General features: G+C 46.6%; 1 protein-coding gene across 5 annotated transcripts in view; it reads left to right on the forward strand.

Moving 5' to 3' along the window:
* The window catches only part of mtrr (5-methyltetrahydrofolate-homocysteine methyltransferase reductase), a 97,910-nt gene that overhangs the window by 13,012 nt on the left and 64,475 nt on the right, over positions 1–20,423 (forward strand). For all 5 annotated transcript variants that reach the window (XM_043689986.2, XM_043689981.2, XM_043689982.2 and 2 more), the window contains 2 exons: positions 5,331–5,703; positions 17,072–17,200. In XM_043689986.2, the coding sequence (XP_043545921.2) occupies positions 5,331–5,703; positions 17,072–17,200 (502 nt within the window). The remainder of the gene's footprint in view (positions 1–5,330; positions 5,704–17,071; positions 17,201–20,423) is intronic.

Below are 20,423 nucleotides of genomic sequence, written 5' to 3' on the forward strand. Positions count from 1 at the left end.
ATCAGTCCTCAGCAGAGGCCTCACCTTCATTCCCCTACTCTCTCGGATCAACGAGTTCAACATGCGGCGTGACATCAAACAATTCTTCCGCCGCCTTCGCCTCCGTGCCTACTTCTTCAACCAAGACTCTTGCCCACCCTCTGACGACCCCTTCTCCCGCCTCCAACACACCCCATCCACCTGGACACCCCGTGCTGGCCTCTTACCCGCCCTCGATCTCTTCATAGCCAACTGCCGCCGCGACATTAACCGCCTCAACCTCTCCACCCCTCTCACCCACTCCAACCTCTCACCCTCGGAACGTGCAGCCCTCCACTCCCTCCGTTCCAACCCCAACCTCACTATCAAACCAGCTGACAAGGGAGGCGCGGTAGTAGTTTGGCGCACTGACCTTTACACCGCTGAGGCTAAACTTCAGCTCGCGGACACCTCCTCCTACTGCCCCCTTGACCATGATCCCACCTCCCACCACCAAACCATCATCTCCCAGACCATCCAGAATCTCATCACCTCAGGGGATCTCCCATCCACCGCCTCCAACCTCATAGTCCCACAACCCCGCACCTCCCGTTTCTACCTCCTGCCCAAAATCCACAAACCTGACTGCCCCGGCCGTCCCATTGTCTCAGCCTGCTCCTGCCCCACCGAACTCATCTCTGCATACCTCGACACGGTCCTGTCCCCCTTAGTCCAAGAACTCCCCACCTACGTTCGGGACACCCCACCCATGCCCTCAACTCCTCCATGATTTTCGCTTCCCCGGTCCCCAACGCCTTATCTTCCCTATGGACATCCAATCCCTGTACACCTCCATCCTCCATCACAAAGGACTTAAAGCCCTCCACTTCTTCCTTTCCCACCGTACCAACCAGTACCCTTCCACCAACACCCTCCTTCGACTGACTGAACTGGTCCTCACCCTGAACAACTTCTCTTTCCAATCCTCCCACTTCTTCCAAACCAAAGGAGTAGCCATGGGCACCTGCATGGGCCCCAGCTATGCCTGCCTCTTCGTAGGATATGTGGAACAGTCCATCTTCCGCAGCTACACTGGCACCACCCCCCACCTTTTCCTCCGCTACATCAATGACTGTATCGGCGCTACCTCATGCTCCCACGAGGAGGTTGAACAGTTCATCCACTTTACCAATACCTTCCTCCCCGACCTCCAATTCACCTGGACCGTCTCAGACTCCTCCCTCCCCTTCCTAGACCTTTCCATTTCTATCTCGGGTGACCGAATCAACACGGACATTTACTATAAACCGACCGACTCCCACAGCTACCTAGACTACACCTCCCCCACCGTGCCCCCTGTAAAAACGCCATCCCATATTCCCAATTCCTTTGTCTCCGCTGCATCTGCTCCCAGGAGGACCAGTTCCAAAACCATACAACCCAGATGGCCTCCTTCTTCAAGGACCGCAATTTCCCGTCAGACGTAGTCGACGATGCCTGCTCCTCCGCCCTTGAGCCCCGCCCCTCCAACCGCCACCAGGACAGAACCCCACTGGTCCTCACCTACCACCCCACCAACCTCCATGTACAAAGTATCATCCGCTGTCATTTCCGCCACCTCCAAATGGACCCCACCACCAGGGATATATTTTCCCTCCCCTCCCCTATCAGCGTTCCGAAAAGACCACTCCCTCCGTGACTCCCTCGTCAGGTCCACACACCCCACCAACCCAACCTCCACTCCCGGCACCTTCCCCTGCAACCGCAAGAAATGCAAAACTTGCGCCCACACCTCCCCCATTACTTCCCTCCAAGGCCCCAAGGGACACTTCCATATCCGCCACAAATTCACCTGCACCTCCACACACATCATCTATTGCATCCGCTGCACCCGATGTGGCCTCCTCTATATTGGGGAGACAGGCCGCCTACTTGCGGAACGTTTCAGAGAACACCTCTGGGACACCCGCACCAACCAACCCAACCACCCCGTAGCCCAACACTTTAACTCCCCCTCCCACTGCACCAAGGACATGCAGGTCCTTGGACTCCTCCATCGCCAGACCATGGCAACACGACAGTTGGAGGAAGAGCGCCTCATCTTCTGCCTGGGAACCCTCCAACCACAAGGGATGAACTCAGATTTCTCCAGTTTCCTCATTTCCCCTTCCCCACCTTGTCTCAGTCAAATCCCTCGAACTCAGCACCGCCTTCCTAACCTGCAATCTTCTTCCTGACCTCTCCGCCCCCACCCCACTCCGGCCTCTTGACCTCCCTTCACCTACCGCAATTCCAACGCCCCTTCCCCAAGTCCCTCCTCCCTACCTTTTGTCTTAGCCTGCTGGACACACTTTCCTCATTCCTGAAGAAGGGCTTATGCCCGAAACGTCGATTCTCCTGTTCCTTGGATGCTGCCTGACCTGCTGCGCTTTTCCAGCAACACATTTTCAGAGTGGATTTTTAAGGAAATTGTTATGGGTTTGATCTTTCTGCTTTTTTTTAAAGTTGCTGTCAATTTATTCCCCAAAGTAGCAGAATCAGGGGAAGTTGTTGTTTAAAAACAGATCTTGTTTGGCTATTTACTACTCACTAGTTAACAATGGAGCAGGTCCAATGGAGCAGTGCATAACCTGTGAACTGTGGGAAATCAAGGAACATTAAGCTTTCGATAGGATAATGTTAGTGTTGGAAGTTTATAAAAGTACTTTCCTCTTCTTGATTAGGGGAGAAATTGCCACAAACGATCCAACAGTTCTTTTTTTTTGCAGCTGACCTTTTGCGTAGGTCTGTGCAAAATAGAATCACAGATTGTTGTTACATTTGCAACCTACAAATTAGATGGAATCTAATCTCTGCGCTTTGCTTCTCTGTAGGCTTGAGCCTAGTGATGACAGTTACCTTTCCTTTTCAGTTGAATGTTAGAAGCCTTCTACTTTCAAGCTGTCTAAGCTTCACTTCTCTTTTTTTTTCTCTCTCTCTCACCTTCTACATTTTTGGTCTTCCTTCAGTCACGTTTCAGCAAGATTTTATTGCTCAGAATGTAGCCAATCTCAATTGTTTCCTTTTGTAGATGTTATTTACTGACAATCTTTCCCTCTCTGTGCCAAGAACCTACTCACCATTCTTGTGTCCTCTTTAACTGACCTGCTCCATCCTTTTCCAGAATCCCATGCTCACAATGATCTCATCTTTGTGTGTCCCTTATTGGTCTCATGCAACAAGCCACTCCATATTACAATATTAATCATTTAGCTCTGGTATTTGTTTAAAAATAATACAATACATATTTCTGTAAATATACTGTAGCAGGTTGTGTGACAATACATATTTATTATCAACAACAATACTTTCAAATATTGTTCTAGACAAGTTTTTATGTGCAAGTATTAGCCTAGAATTTGTAGATCACTAAATGTTAGTATTATTTAACACATTGACCCTCTGAATTCAAATGCAATTTTAGGATTTACTGCGTGTGCAGATTAACCTTGAAGTCATCTCCTGTCATTCACTCCTGTGTCATAGTTGTGCTATGGGCCCCTCCCCCAATCCTGTCCTAAAGAATCACTGAAATGAATTAATGTAGCAAAGACGTCTTATCGTGCCCCGCTGTCATTTCACTGATAGAAATCCGATGGTATTAAAGCTCTTAATAATTCCGGGGAGATGGTGGTGTAGTGGCAATGTCAAAGGACTAGTAACCTAGAACCCAAGCCTAATGGTCTTGAGACATGGTTTTAGATCATATGAGGCTAATGGAATTTGAAATTAATAAAAATCTGAAATAAGGCAGCTGAGTTGGTGACCATGCAACCACTGTTGGTTGTCATAAAAACTCATCTGAATCACTAATTTCCTTTTTTTTTAAGATAAAGGCTGACCTGTTCTGGTGAAAAAGTCTAACGGTCATAATGATACTACAGTAAATTTTAAAGTGATTCAATTTATATACTCCTCATTTTCTTGTTGGCTTGCTGTAATTTTTTTGGCACGATTCAATGTATTTATCTTGCAAATTTTTGATGGAAATGTGGCACAAAAAGTGGAAAAGAAGTATGTAGACATGCACTAGGTATATATCCTTGTGCTTTACAAAGATCTTTCTTAAAAAAAAGGAAAACTTCAGTTAATTCTTTATTTTAATGTTGGTGCAATTCATTATCTAAAGCCAAGCATGAAATTGATTTTTAATTTGAAATGTTTGGTCCAGCTTTGAAATTTGAATATATAAATCTGCTAAATGTCAGCCCGAAGACGTTCCAGCTGTACTGACGATAGTCAGACCACTTTGACCAAATGTTTCAAAAGATAATAGGGGATTCAGGGCCTCAATATACAATATGGTGCATCCTAACTTGCAATCAGTTTGCAAATTCATCTTTTCAAACAAAAACTAAAATGAGCTTTAATTCATATCACAGGAGGTTACTGTTAATTTAGTCAGAGGGGTCAAATGATTTGATCATGTAATTACAATGCACATGCTACTACTAATTCCTGATGAAGAGTTTATTCCCGAAATGTTGACTGTCCTGCTCCTCTGATGCTGTGTGACTGGCTGTGCCTTTCCGGCACCACACTCTTCGACTCCGATCTCCAGTATCTGTAGCCCTCTCTCCGTATACTAGTCTTGATTTAAAATTAGTGATTCTAACTTTATGGCCTGCACAGTCTTTCAAACAAAAATTCTAAATTAAGCTCTTGTTGGTTATTCTTGTGGAGGATTTATGGTAACAAAAATGTGTTGATTTTTAAAAAAATCTTTCTGTTCCTACTTGATCAAGTAAAAGCTACTGCTGTGGTGAATTGCTTTCCAGGTTCATTCACTGGCCAGCTATGTCTGAAAGTCGTGTATGCAGTACCCATGGCGTTCTGATCATTGTAGTTGGGCAAAACACCATTCACGTTTAGAGATTTCAAACACTTGCTGCTGCTCAATGAGCCTCCTTACTGGCAGCATGAGTATGTAAAATGATCGCTTATGTGGGGTGGGGGAGTGAAAAGCAGTAACACGTGGAAAATGTATATTTCTGCATCACCAACAATCTTGAAATTGGAGTCTATATTAATGGAACAAAATAATTAATGATAAAATCTTGTTAGTTTGATTCTGATTTTATGGAGAGGTATGCTAGCAGTTTGGTTGAGTATATTATAGGTATATTCTACTGTGTGCTGTCCTCTTGTTATGATGTAAACAAACTTAAGTTGATTATGTTATAAGCTTGTTAGAGCAGCTCATTCCTAATTTGTTCAGAATTATACTAACATTTATTTTGCTAACAAGGAAATGTTGTTACAGCCCTTCCTGTGTAATTTTGAACATTGAAAATCAACATTACCGTAATTATTAAATTTCTGTTTGTTTTTAGGTTGGAGTTAGTGGTCGAACCTTGGATTGAAGGTCTTTGGGATGCATTGAACGAATTATGCAAGGGGCAAAAAGAGGAAATTAACAGTATAGAAAACATATTGGCTATGAATGATGTTTCAACCGCAGACAGGAGTTCTGAGTTGGCAGATATTGAATTGTTGAAGTTAGAAGCAAATGTCCCACCAACAGCTAAAGATTCAGTTATTTCATCTGTGGGTGTTGAACAAAATCCTATAGTAGCAGGATTTCAGGAATGTTGTCAAGTGCCAACCTGGGTACAATCTGAAAAGCCCTTGTCAGAAAGTGCTCTGAATATCCCTTCACTGCCAGTGGAGTATCTGAATGTGGAGTTTCAGGAAAGCACAGAACAGGTAAGACCATCTGTCTCTAAACACTCTCTCCTGCTAACTTGATGGCATCATTTATATGCCTTATATACCATAAATGTACTTGAATGATGACTGTGTCTCAACAAACATTCTTTCAAAGACTTTGTCTATTTATCCTATCCATGTCCCTCATGGTTTTATAAAACTCTAGAAGGTCACCCCTCGGCCTCCAACACTCCAGGGAAAACAGCCCCAGCCTGTTCAGCCTTTCCGTATAGCTCAAATCCTCCAACTCTGGCAACATCCTTGTAAATCTTTTCTGAACCCTTTCAAGTTTTGCAACATCTTTCCGATAGGAACGAGACCAAAATTGCACACAATATTCCAACAGTGGCCTAACCAATGTCCTGTACAGCCGCAACATGACCTCCCAACTCCTGTACTCAATACTCTGACCAATAAAGGAAAGCACACCCAATACCCTCTTCACTATCCTATCTACCTGCATCTCCACTTTCAAGGAGCTGTGAACCTGCACTCCAAGGTCTCCTTGTTCAGCAACACTCCCTAGGACCTTACCATTAAGTGTGTAAGACCTGCTAAGATTTGCTTTGCCGAAATGCAGCACCTCGCATTTATCGAAATTAAACTCCATCTGCCACTTCTCAGCCCATTGGCCCATCTTATCCAGATTCTGAGGTAACCTTCGATGTCCACTAAATCTCCAATTTTGGTGACATCTGCAAACTTACTAACTATACCTCTTATGCTCACATCTGAATCATTTAAATAAATGATGAAAAGTAGTGGACCCAGCACCAATCCTTGTGGCACTCCACCGGTCACAGGCCTCCAGTCTGAAAAACAACTCTCCACCTTCACACTCTATCTTCTACCTTTAAGCCAGTTCTGTATCCAAATGGCGAGTTCTCCCTGTATTCCGTGAGATCTAACCTTGCTAACCAGTCTTCCATGGGGAAGTTTGTCAAACACCTTTCTGGAGTCCATATAGATCACATCTACCGCTCTGCCCTCATCAATCCTCTTTGTTACTTCTTCAAAAAACACTCAATCAAGTTTGAGACTTGATTATCCACACACAAAGCCATGTTGACTATCCCTAATCAGTCCTTGCTATTCCAAAGACATGTACATCCTGTCCCTCAGGATTCCCTCCAACACCTTGCCCACCAGCGACATCAGGCTCACTGGTCTATAGTTCCCTGACTTGTCCTTACCATCTTTCTTAAACAGTGTGACTACATTAGCCAACCTCCAGTCTCATTAAGAGGCCTAGCAATTGCTTCCCATAGAGTTCTAGGGTACATCTGATTAGGTCCTGGGAATTTATCCACTTGTATGCGTTTCAAGACATCCAGCACTTCCTCCCCTGTAATCTGGACATTTTTCAAGATGTCACTATATCTATTTCCCTACATTCTATATCTTCCATGTCCTTTTCCATAGTAAATACTGATGCAAAATACTCGTTTAGTAAATCTGCCCCATCTCCTGCTGCTCCACACAAAGGCTGCCTTGATGCTCTTTGAGGGGCTGAAAATGTGTTGCTGGAAAAGCGCAGCAGGTCAGGCAGCATCCAAAGAACAGGAGAATCGACGTTTCGGGCATAAGCCCTTCTTCAGGAATCTTTGAGGGGCCCTATTGTCTCCCTAGTTACCCTTTTGTCCTTAATGTATTCGTAAAAACCCTCCTGGATTCTCCTTAACTCTATTTGCCAAAGTATCCTGTGTCCCCTTTTTGCCCTTGATTTCCCTCTTAAGTATCCTGTCTATACCTGAGATATGCTTCCTTTTTCTTAACCAAACCCTCAATTTCTTTGGTCATCCAGCATTCCCTATACCTACCAGCCTTCCCTTTCACCCTAACAAGAATATACTTGCTCTGGATTCTCGTTATCTCATTTCTGAAGGCTTCCCATTTTCCAGCTGTTCTTGCCCAATAGCATCAAAATTGGTCTTTCTCCAATTTAGAACATCAACTGTTAGATCTGGTCTATCGTTTCCATCACTATTTTAAATCTAATAGAATTATGGTCGCTGGCCCCAAAGTGCTCCCCCACTGACCCCTCAGTCACCTGCCCTGCCTTATTTCCCAACAGTAGGTCAAGATTTGCACCTTCTCACTAGGTTCACCCACATACTGAATCAGAAAGATTTCTTGTACATGCTTAACAAATTCCTCTTTATCTAAACCCTGAACACTATGGCAGTCTCAGTCTATGTTTGGAAAGTTAAAATCCCCTACCATAACCACCCTATTATTCTTACAGATAGCTGACATCTCCTTACAAATTTGTTTCTCAATTTCCTTCTGACTATTAGGAGTTCTATAATACAATCCCAATAAGATGATAATTTTTTTCGTATTTCTCAATTCCACCTGGATGTACTTCTGGGAATATTCTCCCTCAGTACAGCTGTAATGCGATCCCTTATCTAAAACGCCACTGCCCCTCCTCTCTTGCCTCCCTTTCTATCCTTCCTGTAGCATTTGTATCCTGGAACATTAAGCTCCCAGTCTTGTCCATCCCAGAGCCACGTTTCTGTAATTGCTATGATATCCCAGTCCCATGTTCCTAACCATGCCCTGAGTTCATCTGCCTTCCCTGTTAGGGCACTTGCATTGAAATAAATGCAGTTTAATTTATCAGTCCTACCTTGTTCTCTGCTTTGTCCCTGCCTGCCCTGACTGTTTGACTTGCCTTTGTTCTTAACTGTACCAGTCTCAGATTGATCTCTTTCCTCACTATCTCCCTGGGTCTCCCCCCCCCACCTTACTAGTTTAAATCTTCCCGAGCAGCTCAAGCAAATCTCCCTGCCAGTATTTTAGTCCCCTTCCAATTTAGGTACAATCCATCCTTGTACAGGTCACTTCTACCCCAGAAGAGCTTCTAATGATCCAAATAAGTGAATCCTTCTCCCATACACCAGCTCCTCAGCCATCTCCTCATCTGCTCTATCCTCCTATTCCTGCCCTCACTAGCTCGTGGCACCAGGAGTTATCCAGATATTACTACTCTCGAGGACCTCCTTTTTAAATTCCTACCAACTCTGTAAACTCCCTTCAGAATCTCAACTTTTTCCCTTCCTATGTCGTTGGTTTCAATGTGGAAAATGCTGTCCCCTCTCCCCCATGAGAACATTCTGCACCCTCTCTGAGACATCCTTGCTCCTGGCACCAGGGAAACAACACACCATTCTGCTTTTTCACTGCTAGCTACAGAAACGTCTGTCTATATCTCAGACTAGACAGTCCCTTAACACAATCGATCTCTTGGAACCTGACATACCCCTCATTGCATGAGAGCCAGTCTCAATATCAGAAACTGACTATTCGTGCTACATTCCCCTGAGAATCCATCACACCCTACATTTTCCAAAGCAGCATACTTATTTGAAATGGGAATAGCCACAGAAAACTCCTGTACCAACTGTCTATCTCTCTGATCTTTGCTGGAGTTCATCCATCTATGTGATTGTATCTGTGACTTTTCCACCTTCCTATAACTGCCATCCATCAAATCCCCTTGCTGTTGTAAATTCCTCATTGCCTCTAACTGTCTGTCCAACCGATCCATTCGACCTGATAGGATTCGCAGCCAACGGCATTTATTGCAGATACAATCCTAAACTCCCACATTCAACAAGATGAGCATATCACTCTACTATAGGCCATTTTTTGCTTCTGTTAATCTACAGACCCTGAAAATAGCACTGCCTTATTCCTCTACAAAACACTGCTCCAGGTTAAATTAATACTTTGGGCTTATATTTTAAGTTTAATCAAGAGACATATCTCAATAAAACATATAAACAGGAAAGAGCTCACTCTACTCACTACTGCAGACTTACTGTAAGGCCACGCTTAAAATATCCACTTGTCTGTTTCTGTGCTGTGACCTCTCCCAAACAGTTCCTCCAAGATCAGTTGTGAATTTCATTGTGTGTTAATTTTCCCACATGCACTCTGATGTCTACTGATATATGAATTCAAACAGCAAAGGCAGTAACTGTGCAGGTTCACTGCAACAGCATATACAACAGTAATTGCTGCCTCCTAGGATTTGAGGAAATCACTTCCTCCAACACCTAAAATACCTCAAAAAAAGGAGCAGCTGTTATAGCCAGAAATTTTTCCCATCCTCCATCTTGGATTACCAATCTTTAATAGAGTAGACATTTTCATTCAAGATCAATCGAAGGATAAGTTAAGAATTAAGTTAAGACACTTACAAGGAGAGGTAAGAAAGTTTGTTCATTGTAGGGAATAAAAAGCAGAGTATGAAAGACTTCTATAAAAAAAATCTTAATTGTAAATGGAAATCAGGAAACAATGTGGTTGAGGCCAATCACAGCTGCTTCATTGATGACATTCCCTCCATCAGTGAATCTTCCCTGAAAGCGTGATGTTCAATTCTAGTTCTAATTTCTGAGGTACTTAATCAGTTCATTCCCATGCAGTAAAACCTGGATACGATCCAGGCTTGCATTGAATAGATGGGGAGTAACACTCATTTGACACTATTACCAGGTAATGACTATATCTGCTAAGAGAATCTCACCATCTAGCCTGGACAATCAATAGGATTAACATCGCTGAATCCTCCACCATCACTATTGACCAGAAACTGAACTGGACCAGCCATATAAATACTGTGGCTGTGAAAGCAAATGAAAGGCTGGGAGTGTTAGGGCAACAAACTCGGCACTGGACTCTCCGAAGCCTGTCCACTATCCACAGGCTGCGAGTGTGATGGAATGCTCTTCGTTTGCCTGGATAAACATAACTCCAAATGTACTTAGAACTTAACACTGTGCAATTCAAAACAGCTCCCTTCAGCATCCCATCCATCAAAACTCTGCTTCCATTGCCACTACTCAGTTAGCAATAGTCTGTACTATGTAGATGACTACAGCAATTCACCGAGACTCCTTCAACACTACCCTTCAAATCTGTGATCTTCAAAACAATGACAGTAAATACATGGCAAAACTACCATTTGCAGATTTTGTCTACAAGTCAAACACTATTTTGATTCAGAGCTATATAGCCAGTCCTTCTGTACCTCTGGTCAAAATTCTGGCCTGTCTCCCTAACAGCCCTGCATGGGTGCACCTACATCATATATGGACTGCAGTGATTCAATAAGGTGGCTTACTGTCACCTTCTTCTCAAAAGGAATAATTGCTGTCCTACCCACTGATTATCCACATTCCATTAACCATTTCAAAGAAAACAAATCAGACTGTAATCTCTTTTTTTTTTCTTTTACAGGTTTTGGTTTTACTTTTGTTTTTCTTGTCAGCAGCTGCTAATTTTGCTGCTCACATCTTTTTTGAGGCATCTTTTACTAATGTTCACATTACTATCCCTTTTAGCCCTCCCCTACCAACACTTGTCATTTAATCTCCAGTATTCCACTCTGACACAAGCCTTCCTTTTTGTTCATTTTTCACCCCCTCCTCTTTCACTGCTTGAACTTTGTTTTTTTTCCCCCTGGTTCTCATGCAAGGTCACTGACCTGGAACGTCACCTCCGTTTCTGTGTTTCCACACATTAAATCCAAGCTACTCAGAATTTCCAGCATTTTCTGTTTTATCTTTGATTTCAGATTTCCAGGATCTACAGTGCTTTGCTCTATACTTCCCTTGCCTTATTGACTTGACATTGCATCTGTCTGAAATTAGTGCTACAGTTTAGCAGTTGTAATCAATTTTAATGATTTTTGATTGCTATCTCTGTATTTTTCCTTTTCAATCCTATTGTTTGCTAAGGACACAATCAATTCTTTACAGTGGAGTTGACTGATTTAACATTTAATTGGTTTGTTGGCATCACTTCCACAGACCTATTCCTCAGTTTGGGAATTAGCATTTAATTTCTACTTCTTACATGTTTGCAATATCAATTTGTTAGAATTGGATTCTGGCATGAGGTTAAATTCTGTAAGCTCTCTTTCTGTCTGATAATGCGTTAACTCTGAGTGGTAGATGTTCTCCTACTGTAGCAGATGCTTCCTTATGCTGCATAGTCTTAAGCTACTTTCTTCAACGACGAGAACTAGCAACTACAGCTGGGCTTTTGTTCTGTTTAATGTGTTCAGGAGAGGAAGCTCAGGTTGGTATACTGTACTGCGTAAGTGCTGTTTTCTGAACTGAAGGATCTTTTAAAGTAAATCACTAAATTGAAAAATAAATATAAGTACCATATACAGCTCTATATATTGTAGTGTTTACATAGATTTACAGGTACTCCCCTATAGTACTCGACAGGACAATTTTAAATAAACTAGGCTCCATCTAGTGGCAGTTGAAACTTTATTGCTGGAACAGCACAGCAGGTCAGGCAGCATCCAGGGAACAGGAGATTCGACGTTTCGGGCACAGGCCCTTCTTCAGGAATGAGCAGAGAGTGTTCAGCAGGAGAAGATAAAAGGTAGGGAGGAGGGACTTGGAGGAGGGGAGTTGGAAATGTGATAGGTGGAAAGAGGTCAAGGTGAGGGTGATAGGTCGGAGTAGGGTGGAGGCGGAGAGGTCAAGAAGAAGACTGCAGGTCAGGAAGGCGGTGCCGGGCTGGAAGGATCCGGCTGAGACAAGGTGGGGGGAGGGGGGATGAAGAAACTGGTGAAGTCCAAGTTCATCCCCTGTGGTTGGAGGGTTCCCAGTCGGAAGATAAGACGCTCCTCCTCCGACCGTCGGGTTGTTGTGGTTTGGCGGTGGATGAGTCCAATGACCTGCATATCCTCGGTGGAGTGGGAGGGGGAGTTGAAATGCTGTGCCACAGGTTGGTTGGGTTGGTTCGTCCGGGTGGCCCAGAGGTGCTCTCTGAATCGCTCCGCAAGTAGGCGGCCTGTCTCCCCAATATAGAGGAGGCCACACCGGCTGCAGCGGATGCAGTAGATGATGTGGGTGGAGGTGCAGGTGAATCTGTGGCGGATATGGAAGTTTCCCTTGGGGCCTTGGAGAGAAGTGAGGGGGGAGGTGTGGGCGCAAGTGGTTGCAAGGGAAGGTGCCGGGTGTGGTGGTTGGGTCGGTGGGGGGTGTGGATCTGACAAGGGAGTCGCGGAGGGAGTGGTCTCTACGGAAAGCTGATAGGGGAGGGGAGGGAAATATATCCTTGGTGCTGGGGTCTGTTTGGAGGTGGCGGAAGTGACGGCGGATGATGCGCTGTACATGGAGATTGGTGGGGTGGTAGGTGAGGACCAGTGGGGTTCTGTCCTGGTGGCGGTTGGAGGGGCGGGGCTCAAGGGCGGAGGAGCGGGAAGTGGAGGAGATGCGGTGGAGGGCACCGTCGACCACGTCGGGGGGGGAAATTGCGGTCCTTGAAGAAGGAGGCCATCTGTGTTGTACGTATTTTGAACTGGTCCTCCTGGGAGCAGATGCAGCGGAGACGAAGGAATTGGGAGAATGGGATGGCGTTTTTACAGGGGGCAGGATGGGAGGAGGTGTAGTCCAGGTAGCTGTGGGAGTCGGTAGGTTTGTCCACTTACCCCCAAACTCCGGATTCCTCAACCGTTCCAGAAACTTCCATCGGCCTCCGAAACCAGTCCGGCGCCATTACACACACGGCCGCTACAGCGCCCGCGGCAATAGCCGCAGACGCCGACGACGATGACGTCACTTCCGCCCCCACCGACCTCGCAACCTTCATGATCGCGGCCCAAACAACCGCCTCCGGAATCGCCGCACAGACAACCTGCTCTGCGATCGTCATGAAGACCATCACCAACAGATTGGCGACCTCCGCGGCTACGGGGAAGAACTCTGTCTGCGTGGTCGCCGCAGCTACTTCCGCCCCCAGTGACGTCAGCAATCTACGTTTGGACCACATCGCCGCATGTGTCTCCGCCCCCCCGCCGCGTTCCGTCACCACGCCTAACCCCGCCCCCCCCGCCGCGTTCCGCCACCACGCCTAACTCCGCCCCCCGGCCGAGTTCCGTCACCGCGCCTAACCCCGCCCCCAAGCCGCGTTCCGCCACCACGCCTAACTCCGCCCCCCGGCCGAGTTCCGTCACCGCGCCTAGCCCCGCCCCCACGCCGCGTTCCGTCACCGCGCCTAACTCCGCCCCCCGGCCGAGTTCCGTCACCGCGACTAACCCCGCCCCCCCGCCGGTCTCTATCACCATGTCCAACTCCGCCCCCAAGCCGACCTCTGTCCCCGCCCCCAGGCCTAACCCCGCCCCCACATCCACCTCCAGCCCCACACCAGGTCCTAGCTCCCTGCCGTGTGTTCACCATCCCTCCAGACTTGCCCCTCTCTGAGGATGAAAGATCAGTCCTCAGCAGAGGTCTCACCTTCGTTCCCACACGTTCTCGGGTCAATGAATTCAATACACGGAGTGACACCGAACAATTCTTCCGCCGCCTTCGCCTCCGTGCCTTCTTCTTCAATCAAGACTCTCGCCCACCCTCTGACGACCCCTTCTCCCACCTCCAACACACCCCATCCACCTGGACACCCCGTGCTGGCCTCCTACCTGCCCTCGACCTCTTCATAGCCAACTGCCGCCGCGATATTAACCGCTACCTGAACTCCCACACTCCCCCCACCCACTCCAACCTCTCACCCTCGGAACGCGCAGCCCTCCACTCCCTCCGTTCCAACCCCAACCTCACCATCAAACCAGCTGACAAGGGAGGCGCAGTAGTAGTTTGGCGCACTGACCTTTACACCGCTGAGGCCAAACGCCAGCTCGCAGATACCTCCTCCTACCGTCCCCTTGACCATGACCCCACCCCCCACCACCAAACCATCATCTCCCAGACCGTCCATAACCTCATCACCTCAGGGGACCTCCCATCCACCGCCTCCAACCTTATAGTCCCACAACCCCGAACCGCCCGTTTCTACCTCCTGCCCAAAATCCACAAACCTGACTGCCCCGGACGACCCATCGTCTCAGCCTGCTCCTGCCCAACCGAACTCATCTCGGCATACCTCGACACGGTCCTGTCCCCATTAGTCCAAGAACTCCCCACCTACGTTCGTGACACCACCCACGCCCTCCACCTCCTCCAGGATTTCCGCTTCCCCGGTCCCCAACGCCTCATCTTCACCATGGACATCCAGTCCCTGTACACCTCCATCCCCCATCACGAAGGACTCAAAGCACTCCGCTTCTTCCTTTCCCGCCGTACCACCCAGTACCCTTCCACCGACACCCTCCTTCGACTGACCGAACTGGTCCTCACCCTGAACAACTTTTCTTTCCAATCCTCCCACTTTCTCCAAACAAAAGGAGTAGCCATGGGCACCCGCATGGGCCCCAGCTATGCCTGCCTCTTCGTAGGGTATGTGGAACAATCCATCTTCCGCAACTACACTGGCCCCACCCCCCATCTTTTTCTTCGCTACATTGATGACTGTATCGGCGCTACCTCGTGCTCCCACGAGGAGGTTGAACAGTTCATCCACTACACCAACACCTTCCACCCCGACCTCAAATTCACCTGGACAGTCTCGGACTCCTCCCTCCCCTTCCTAGACCTTTCTGTTTCTATCTCAGGCGACCGAATCAACACGGACATCTACTACAAACCTACCGACTCCCACAGCTACCTGGACTACACCTCCTCCCATCCTGCCCCCTGTAAAAACGCCATCCCATTCTCCCAATTCCTTCGTCTCCGCCGCATCTGCTCCCAGGAGGACCAGTTCAAAATACGTACAACACAGATGGCCTCCTTCTTCAAGGACCGCAATTTCCCCCCCGACGTGGTCGACGGTGCCCTCCACCGCATCTCCTCCACTTCCCGCTCCTCCGCCCTTGAGCCCCGCCCCTCCAACCGCCACCAGGACAGAACCCCACTGGTCCTCACCTACCACCCCACCAATCTCCATGTACAGCGCATCATCCGCCGTCACTTCCGCCACCTCCAAACAGACCCCAGCACCAAGGATATATTTCCCTCCCCTCCCCTATCAGCTTTCCGTAGAGACCACTCCCTCCGCGACTCCCTTGTCAGATCCACACCCCCCACCGACCCAACCACCACTCCCGGCACCTTCCCTTGCAACCGCAGGAGGTGCAACACTTGCGCCCACACCTCCCCCCTCACTTCTCTCCAAGGCCCCAAGGGAAACTTCCATATCCGCCACAGATTCACCTGCACCTCCACCCACATCATCTACTGCATCCGCTGCAGCCGGTGTGGCCTCCTCTATATTGGGGAGACAGGCCGCCTACTTGCGGAGCGATTCAGAGAGCACCTCTGGGCCACCCGGACGAACCAACCCAACCAACCTGTGGCACAGCATTTCAACTCCCCCTCCCACTCCACCGAGGATATGCAGGTCATTGGACTCATCCACCGCCAAACCACAACAACCCGACGGTCGGAGGAGGAGCGTCTTATCTTCCGACTGGGAACCCTCCAACCACAGGGGATGAACTTGGACTTCACCAGTTTCTTCATCCCCCCTCCCCCCACCTTGTCTCAGCCGGATCCTTCCAGCCCGGCACCGCCTTCCTGACCTGCAGTCTTCTTCTTGACCTCTCCGCCTCCACCCTACTCCGACCTATCACCCTCACCTTGACCTCTTTCCACCTATCACATTTCCAACTCCCCTCCTCCAAGTCCCTCCTCCCTACCTTTTATCTTCTCCTGCTGAACACTCTCTGCTCATTCCTGAAGAAGGGCCTGTGCCCGAAACGTCGAATCTCCTGTTCCCTGGATGCTGCCTGACCTGCTGTGCTGTTCCAGCAATAAAGTTTCAACTTTGATCTCCAGCATCTGCAGACCTCACTTTCTCCTCCATCTAGTGGCAGACCTTGCTCAGTGGTCATAGCAGCTGGACAGGTTCACTTGCACCTTTTAGCTTCTGCCACAAGATGGAGCCAGGACCTCAGTTAACAACAGGTGAGACCAGCTGAAGAATGGTCCAGGTAGGAATGCAGGGAGAGGGTCGAAGTGGTTTCCAGGCTGAGGGCAGGAACATGTTCAGGGAAAGGGCAGGACTGGGTGGCAGGCTGAGGGGGTGGAGGAGCTGCTGCAGACCCCTGTTATTACAGCAGGCACTGTGGTGTTTAAGAATGGGGTGGGGGTGTAAGAGGAACCTAAGTGCTGAGAGTCAGCTGAGCACTGGGGAAAAGGTCTGAGCACATTGCATGTTCTGGACAGAACAGAAAACCTTTGATAAGTGATAAGGTGGAACTTGGAACATTTAATCAATACTAATTTGTTAACAGTTAATGTGAAACAATGCTGTGCATTTACTTTATCAAATACATGAGCTCTCAACTTAATCATTAGCGTGGTTCAGGAAGGATGTATAAGAGCTGAGCAGAAATGTCCCGAGAATATTTGTGTATGTACGGAGCGGTAAATCTTCTGCAGCTGGTTGATATATGCTCTTTCTAACCTTTTTTCACTCGCCGTTTGATCCTCAGGTCTACCAACAAGAATGCTTCTCATTGGCACCGGGTGTCACTCTGTTTCAGGTTCCAGTGACTAAAGCAATTTCTCTAACCCGGGAGGATGCAGTGAAAACTGCCTTATTCTTGGAGCTTGATATTTCAGTAAGTCTTTCTGCCTGGATCACTTTTGAGTTTTCATCAAAGATGGAAATGTTCTGCTACAGACGGAGATGATGCGTCTTGTTAATGTCTACACATGCAGACTTTATATTAGTAATATCATTGCTGTTTGTGGGATCCCTTGCTAGGTCCAAACTGATGTTGCATTACAGCTGTCTGTACAACCAGTTGATTTTTTTTTTGGAAGCACTTTCGGACATGAAAAGTGCTCTGTAAATGAAAAGTTCTTTCTTCCCTTCTGACATCAGCCTTGCTGTCCTGCAGAAAATCTGGGAAATAAGATTTTGAGTTATAACTCTGTTATCACCTTCTGGGAAGCAAGGTATAGAGTGGTATTGAGAAATGTCTCTGCAATGGTTTCCTTCCCAAATCTCTATTTTGGGTTTGCTGTGTTTTCTTAGAAGTGGAAAAAAAAGAGGAAAAATAGAGTTATGAATTATAGACATTATTTACTGAATGGCTTAGTGTCGTCATTTTTGTTGGATAGGGTGGAGGGTTACTTCTCTTCCTGGTTTTTAAATCTTTAAAACTCTATTAGTAAGCGCTGGGTTGGATTATTAAGAGTGTCATTGTGTCTTCTTGGGGTGTTAGCTTTCGCCACTGTCAGCTGTGGTTAGAGGTTATGGTTTGAACTTCCTGGTGAACACTTCTTGCTCCCAGACACCGGGATTACAGATTCAGATATGGAGGTTACGTGACAAATGCACGGTTCTGCTATTGCTACCTAAACCACCTTTTATCCCCCTGCCCTGCTACCTTCAGAAAACTGTGGATCCTTTAACCTTCAGTACTTTCTGGGGTCCTACCTTTCATTATGTAATCCCCTGCCTTGTTAGCCCTCCCCAGGTGTATTATTTCACACTTTTCTGGGTTCAATGGTCATTTGCGCAGTGTCAAATGGAAATCTGTTGATATCCTCCAGCAGCTTATCACTATCCTCTTCGTTATTTATCACACTGTCAATTTGCATGTCATCTGCAAAGTTCTTGATCATACCACTGATTAAAATCCAAATCGTTACACCACAAACAGCAAAGGCCCCAACGTAGGATCTTGAAGATCCCCTCTGGAAGCAAATTTCCAGTCTCTGGAAATATGCTTCTGCTTTCTGCCTTTTAGGCATGTTTGGATTCAGTGTGATACTTAGCCTTGGATCTCATGAGCTGTTTCTTTCTTTACCAGTCTGCTATGAGGGACCATATCAAAAGAGTCTCTAGAGTTCATGTCTACCACATCGAATATGATACTCACTCTTTATCAAATTTGTCAAATGTGATATTCCCTCATTAGATCAATGCTGACTGTCTCAAGTAATACCTGTCTTTTCAAGTGCAGATATATTCTAATAATATCCCCACCACTGAGGTTAGACTGACCGGCCTGTAAGAGCTTTAAATATCTGAGCTTCTTTATAAGTATATGAGCTTCTTTCTCTTTCTTAATTCTAACCGTAAGATCCCTTGATGTCAGGAGTTCTGTGGTCTTTTTTCTTTTTACGAGAACGTAGTTGCTTTGTACTCCTGCTTCTTCCGTGAATATCTCCCATTGTTCTGACATAACTTTATCTGAGCCCAGTACACTTTGGGTCACACCATACCTTATCACAGTGTAATTTTCCCAGTTTATTATTATTTTTTTATTCCCAACTCTTTCTTTGTCTTTTTCCATAACTCTCATAACTGAGTTGTGGTCACTTTCTCCAAAATGCTCCTACTTTCTATCTCCTGGCTATACGGTTCTCCAGGATGCAGTTTAAGAACTTTGCTCCCTCCCTACCTTGCACACTAAGACTATCCCAGTTTTAATATTTGGGTAGTAAAAATCCCCTACTTTTACTGCCTCATTATTTTTGCATTTCTCTGAAATTCGATCGTCCTTTTTCATTGACACTTATCAGGGTGTTTCCACTTTTGGTGCTTCTATCCATATGGCTTCACTTGATGATCTTTTCTGATATATAATCCCTCTTCTCTGTAGTAAATGATTCCTTGTTCAATATCATTACCCCCCCCCCCCCCCCCCCCCCACCCCCGGCAAAAAACAATCACTTTATCTCATCTGAATACCTTATAACCAGGAATGTTAGGCTGTGTCTCACTTCAGTGGGATGGTGTGCTGGGAATCTGACCTTGCTGTTCCCAGAGTTCTCACAAGTGAAAGGTTTTATAAGAACACGCTAGATTTCTTAATTTACTGTCTTTTAGACTGAGGTTGACAGAAAGCATAGGCCAAATTCCTGTACTTGACAAGAATGACTATTTAAAAAAAAGTAAATTCTAGCTATAGCTAAATAGTTATGAACTGTAAAGATATGACTCTACTGGTTAAAGTTTGAATTTCTTTATAAAATTCCCCAACCAGACAGATTTAAAAAAACATTGGTATTGTGGTGATGGGTGAATGGGAAGGTGGTTATTGGTCCCTGTCCACAAGGTTTGCTGAAATGGTCCTTTTGGCTTGTTCAGACCTGCGACTTCTTGATTTCTCTTCGCGAGATACTCACTTACTTTCACTTGCTTGCAGGAGGCACATGGTATCTGGTTCACACTTCGAAGGTCTCTGACTTATTGGTCAAAAGCCAGATCTTGCAGCAACTGATGAGGAGAACTGAACTGGCTTTCTTCAGTCTTGAAGTGCTTTGTTTTTACTGCAGGGTTGTTATTTTTTTCGGTGTGTTGGCATCTAATCAGACATTCTTGCACACCAGCTGGGTAGCTGTCACCGGGCCAGCCTCCGTCATTGGCTAGTCGAAAGTCTTCAGTCTGTGGAATGGTGACAGGTTGTCTATAACAATGAGCTGGGTGTTGCCAGCTGAATCTCCCTGTGTTCACAGACCTGACTCCGGCTTGTCTGTAATAATGTCCTCCACTGCAGTGTAAAGAAAACTCAGTTATACTGGGAGAAAGTGAGGACTGCAGATGCTGGAGATCAGAGTTGAGAGTGTAGTGCTGGAAAAGCACAGCAGGTCAGGCAGCATCCAAGGAGCAGGAGAATCGATGTTTTGGGCATGGGTCGTTCATCAGGAATCAAATTGCTGATTCTTGATGAAGGGCTTATGCCTGAAACGTTGGTTCTCCTGCTCCTCGGATGCTGCCTGACCTGTTGTGTTTTTCCAGCACCACACTCAACTCTGATCTCCAGCATCTGCAGTCCTCACTTTCTCCTCAATTTGGAGACATACAGCATGGAAGCAGATCCTTTGGTC

The sequence above is a fragment of the Chiloscyllium plagiosum genome, unplaced genomic scaffold, assembly GCF_037043375.1.
Source record: "Chiloscyllium plagiosum isolate Xiang-an unplaced genomic scaffold, Cpla_swu_hap1 HiC_scaffold_5, whole genome shotgun sequence".
NCBI lineage: Eukaryota > Metazoa > Chordata > Chondrichthyes > Orectolobiformes > Hemiscylliidae > Chiloscyllium > Chiloscyllium plagiosum.